Here is a 6,015-nt window from a genome sequence, read left to right as displayed (position 1 = left end):
AAAGAATGATAACTCATTCTGGTCTCTGGACCGTGGATTGTGACCAAATTCCAGACCCGTCCGGTGTGAGGGCATTACGTTGCGTGCCATTCTATCATAGTGAGTCAACACACTCAACCCGCCCACGATGAAATAGAAAAAAAGGGAATTTCCTTTTTGGCTGATAAAATTGAAGAGTTCGATTCATTCTTCATTAAATAAAATAAGCTCAACAATATCGTAAAATGGTTTTTTACATATTATAAACTAAATATTTAATAACTAAAATTATTAATAAAAAGTTAAAAGGTCCTGATTATTATAAAAATATAAACAATATTAATATATTAAAATTATATAATATCATATTTTAAACAATAAAAAAGATGTTAAAGAAGGATTCCACTACTTAACTAGTCACCAAGTCCCAGTGTTAGTTGGGAGAAGTTTTGAGGTAGTCTCAAAATAACATACGAATTCAATTGAAACATAATAACTAATACAAAACCTCAAATAATAATACCAAATTAACTGTACAATGTAATATTTTAAAATAAAATGTAAGGCGTTAAATTTCTCATAAGTCAGAATCACTTATGGGTCACAACCCAACCCATTAGCCAAACACACTTTTCCATTCTAACAATAGAGTGTAGACACAGCAACGTTCCACTCCCAGCCCCTGGTTAGTTTTAACTTATACAGATCAAACACGCCTCAAGTTCTCAAACTCTCCTTTATATAATAAACTGTCCCACACTTTCTCTCTCCTCATTCTCTTGTCCCTGTCCCTTCCTTTCCCTTCATGCCATGCCTTTCTCTGTTCACCACTCACTATTCTAATTTCTAAATAAGTTACCCAACACTATTTTAACATCATCATCATCATCTCATCATCATCATCGTACAACCATTTCCATTTAACAACTAAACTTTTTTTTAAAAAAAAAATCTGGGTATTTCTCGGTTACAGGTTAGAGTTTGTCACATCCATCAAACACCCCTTGATTCTTGGCGTGCGTCAGTGAACCTAGAAGAGCGTCAGGTTCATTTATATCCCAGATAAATAGACTCTCTCTCTCTCTCTCTCTCTCTCTCTCTACTTGTTTTTTATGGCATTGCTTTCTTTGATGGCAGAGTAACACAGTCACCCCAGAACTGTGTCTTTCAAACGTCACCCAATTGAAAACGTAATGAAACGTTTCTAGCAAGGTTTATTAGTACTATTACTACTCAAACCCACAGCCACCATTGATTGATAGTAGCTAGCACTTGTTGTGAGCTGAGAAAAAGTTCACATTGATAACAAGATGGGGAATTGCCAAGCTGCAGAGGCGGCAACGGTTGTGATTCAACATCCAGGGAACAAGATCGAGAGGATTTACTGGTCGGTTAGTGCTAACCATGTTATGAACTCAAATCCTGGTCACTACGTTGCGCTTGTCGCGTCCTCACCCACTCTCAAGTCCGAGAATGGGACGCCATTGAAGCAGCTCAAGCTTCTCCGACCCGATGATACTCTTCTTATTGGCCAGGTTTATCGTTTGATCAGTTTCGAAGGTATGTTATGTATGATATGATTTGGCACTGTGTCTGCATGTTTTTTCTTTTTTAAGGAAAATAATTGATTGTGTATATTTTGGTGGGGTGAAAGATGTGTTGAAGGAGTTTGCTTCCAAGAAATGTGGTAAACTAGGTAAATTGCTCAAGGAGAGAGGTGGTCATGGGGTTCAAATGAAGCACAAAGATTCCAGAGCTCCAAATCCTAGTCCCAGTTCGAAATCTGATTTCGCTACCATTAAGGTAAATATATTTCATGTTAATGCTAGCTACCTCTGTTTTTAATTTATTTTATTTTATTTTTCTCATTTAACTAATTAAATTGGTTAAAAAAACGATTGAACTACCATGTGTTTTTTACCATGTTGCGTTTTTAGTAAGTCTAACTTTTTCTTTTTCATTTCTTTAGCTTTAAGGTGTAGTTTAATTGCATTGTTGAGGTGTAGTATTTGTCTTGTTTTGTTTTTATTTACTTTTTTTGTTTGATGCTGACAAAGGAAAGAGGGAAAACTAATAAAGGAAAAGGAAAGAGGGCATGGTTCTTATTTTCTCTGTATCAGACATAAACAAAGGCATTTTTACCTTCATATTTTCCTTGATTCTGTTTGCATGGGTGAATTAATTCAAAATCTTATCTTCTGCACTTTGGTAGAATTTGATCATTAATTATTTAGGTACGAATCTCAAGGCTGATTTTTTTCATTTTGTAGAAGAGTTTGGTTATAAATTTTGCCCCACTTTTAATTAGGACAGAGACATTATTATTGGTTAATTATTATTATAAGGTTGTGTGCTACGACATATGACACTTGTGGTCCTACGAATATCATGTTTGCGAAGTTCTAATTAAACTTGACTACAAATTTGTTGTTGCGTGCTACTAAAACCTTTATGTTGCAATGATATTAATACTATATTACCTAATTTGATTGTGTTAAAGGATCATAGAATATGGTAAACCTTTTGTGAACATACAGTTGACCCATAAGCGGCACATAATTTTTAATTTAGCTATCAAGTTATCCTAGTAATTTAGTTGGCTATACAGTGGTAAATTAGGAAAGGACGTCCAACAATGCATGCTCCACTATCCCAATAATGATACATTCTTTTGTTCTGTTACTTTTATCACTTTCTAAGTTTCTTCACGTTTCCACTTCATGGAAGCACTACCAAATTACAAAAGGTACGTCAGGACCGCTGGTGAGCAAATCATAGGATGGCATGGATGCTTTTATTTAAAGACATCATCTTTTCAAGAGAGTTTTTTTTTTAATAAAAAAAAAAAAAAAGAGAGAAGAAACTTACATTTTTATTCAAAAACCACCTAACTTTACCATTTGAATTTGGCCCGAGTGTGGATTATTTCTTTCCTACCTAACTTCAAATTTTTACATGTCTAAGAAATAATTTATGATGTTTGACAAATTAATTGCCACAATACAAAAAGAAAAACATGTAAATATCACTATTTATGACTTTTTGTATTGTGAATCAATATGAATTGTCATTTTCCCTTTACCTCTTGCCGTGTGTGCCTATCCAATCCAATGCCTTTGTTATCTCTTTTTTCTGTGTGTCAGGTGGAACAGGAGATTCAACGAATGGGAAACAATGGCAGTGGTAGCAGAAGCAGCATTAACAAAGGTGTTGGAAGGCATTTCGTTGGTGGTAGTGGGCAATGGAAACCAGCCTTACAGAGCATTGAAGAAGTTGGAACTTGAAGCACTATTAGCCATTACATTCATATTGCTCTCCTTAATTAGTACTCTACTATACATAGGGTTTGTGTTCGTTCTCTCTTTGGAAGGACATGTATACATCTTGAACTCACGGTGTTTTGTTTTGTAAAATTCAATTAAACCGTTTCCATGTTGCCTGGTTTGGAAGTATGTAGCTTTGCCTTTAAATTTTGATAGTGAACGGGTATTTTGGATTTGAATACTTGGATGTTCCACTACTTTTCAGTGTTTCTTCATACTTTTTCAAATTGCCCACGAAACTTGGAGAGTGTTGATGTGGTGGTCCTATACATCCTTTATCGCGCTAAATTGGTTCCTTTTCGTTTATAAATTATATAAGGATGACTAGAACATTTTGTTTTGGTTTGCGTAGGTTTGATGTGTTACCTTGTAATGTCAAACAACTCTTTACCGTCTTACATTTATATGTGAACAAGCTAAAAGTCTGCACATGAGTATTGCTCAAAAAAAAAATCTCATAACTTTTTATAATTATTATGGACTTCAATTAATTGTAGTTCTTTTTATTTTAACAAAAATATGTAAAGTCATGATCTATATGAAAATGCAGTATAAAGTCCGTTTAATTAAGTGATTATTTTGTTTGTGCTTGAATATTTATAAATTAGTGTCTAATAATATAAACCTAACTCATAAGTAGGGAACTACGGTTAATAAATTTGATTAAGTCTATTTTACATTCATAGTATGTGTGTAATGCCTCATCTATCACTGCGATTGATGAGTGATGTGAATTCCAGAAAAAAATCTTAGTCCTTTAACCTTTGAAAAAATACTGAAGCAAACACGACAATCTTTGAGATATCAAGAATCATGCATATTGTCAACAAATAAATTTAAACTTTTTGCTGTTCTAATTTCGTATAATTCTATTTTATGATTTCTTGACAGAAAAAAAAAAGTTAGGCCTTAATAAATCTCTTTTAATTTGCTCAGAAATAAACCGGGGAAATCTCTTAACAAACCATGAAATACTAATAGGGTAATGTTTTTCTCCTTTTACATAACACAAGCAATTTTTCTACACAAACATAAAAATGTGCTCATCAATTCTTTTACTTTTCTTTTATTTTAAAAATAATGAATCCCACAATTAATTGTCTTTATAACATGACCTAAGAATTTTTCTACACCGTAATATTAGTTTTTCGATGCTAATAAGAACATAACAATTGGTTATATATCATTATGAATTAATAAGAACATAACAATTGGTTATATATCATTATGAATTAAGTTAACTGCATGCCATGCATCCTCAATGACGCGCCATAGCACGAAAGTGACCGTGATCAATTAAACCGCACGTTGAATATAATTCCATCCACAGACTCGAAACTCAACAGGAGATCAGATACTTTAGAGTCCAAGACAAAAACAAAAATCCTGCACTCAAATCTCAAGATCCGACAGGTCTCTGGTAGTGCTAGCTCCACTAGGCACCATTTACATATTAAGGTTTGTATGTACCTTGGTTACTTTGTTTTGATTGAATCATGGGTCAATGATGCAATCACTTTATCCCCTGCCTTTTTTTTTTGCATTCCTCCCTTTAATTCAAAAGACAGGGTCTTTGTTCTACATATTGTCTTGATGTTTTATCAGCATGCATGTGCACTTCAATTTGTTGCTTGTTTATGCGGGAGATATGACCTCCAGCTCTACTTAACAATAAAAGTAATGTCTATTAACCTTTTGTGATTGAGAAGTGTGAGCGAACCTAATTAAACATTGCAATGAATGGTCATATTGGACAACTTGAAACCTGTAAACAAAGAAAGATGAATGTTAAGAATATTATTTCAATTGAAAAATAAAATCATTTTTTGTAATTCTTAATTTTAAACTTTAAGATAACAACTATAAATATTGAAACATTTTAAGTTATAATGCATTAAGATAAATGTGTGTATTTCAATTTATTAAATTACTTATTCATAATAACATTAAACATTTTATAAAGTTATGAAGAACTGTAATAAAATTTGATTTTAGTATTTAATCAATAAATTTTAACACAATTAATTCATTTATCTCTGGTGACTTAATTAATATATGTGTCACATTTTTTATTGGAAAAACTTGGTGAAATGATATTACTTTTCTCTTCTATTTCCTTTCATTTGTAGTAAAGTATAATCATTATTTAATAGCTTTTCTTTTGTCTTATTTTTGAAATCAAACTCGAGATATTTTCCTGCTTTTTTCTTTTCCTTGTCGAAACATGGGAAGGGAATATAAGATAAATTTACATTTTCATCTCATTGATTATATACATTAAAATTTGGATTTTATGAATATGATATTACATGACCCAAAAAATTTCCTTCACAAACAATGACAAGAAGAGAGAAAATGAAATAATGATGGAGAGAAAAAAAAAATATCGACCCCACCTTTTGATGTATTTGTAGGAAAAACAAATTGTGTCATACAACATTATACTCATAAAAACCTTGAACTTTTTGTTTATGAGTACCCAAAAATAATGATCATCTTCTCTTATCTCTTTTGCGTAAATTTTGTTGCAATTTACATAATTTACACACAAACTTGTAGACTAATAATATTTAAAAGGTAAAGGATTTCTTCAGTCAAAGGAGATAAGTTATCTCCGATGAGCCCAAAATGACGTCGTTTTGGGACAAAAATTAAAATATTTTTGTAATTATAATATACTGCAGGGTTATATCAGTCTTTATTATTATAATTT

At 32.0% G+C, this 6,015-nt stretch overlaps 1 protein-coding gene across 1 annotated transcript; it reads left to right on the top strand.

The window, feature by feature from the left end:
• Window positions 1-792: 792 nt before the first annotated feature.
• LOC133285114 (uncharacterized) lies at window positions 793-3,461 on the top strand. The gene is made up of 4 exons (XM_061482289.1): window positions 793-1,024; window positions 1,117-1,539; window positions 1,634-1,782; window positions 3,123-3,461. The coding sequence occupies exons 2-4, from the start codon at window positions 1,290-1,292 to the stop codon at window positions 3,261-3,263; spliced, it is 540 nt and encodes a 179-aa protein (XP_061338273.1). The 5' UTR covers window positions 793-1,024; window positions 1,117-1,289; the 3' UTR covers window positions 3,264-3,461.
• The last annotated feature ends 2,554 nt before the right edge of the window (window positions 3,462-6,015 follow it).

This window comes from Gastrolobium bilobum, unplaced genomic scaffold (genome assembly GCF_033153095.1).
Source record: "Gastrolobium bilobum isolate Gb01-03AN ecotype WA unplaced genomic scaffold, APGP_CSIRO_Gbil_v1 utg96765, whole genome shotgun sequence".
Classification (NCBI taxonomy): Eukaryota; Viridiplantae; Streptophyta; class Magnoliopsida; order Fabales; family Fabaceae; genus Gastrolobium; species Gastrolobium bilobum.
Note: the sequence above shows the minus strand (reverse complement) of the source record. Positions and strands in the feature narration are given on the sequence as shown.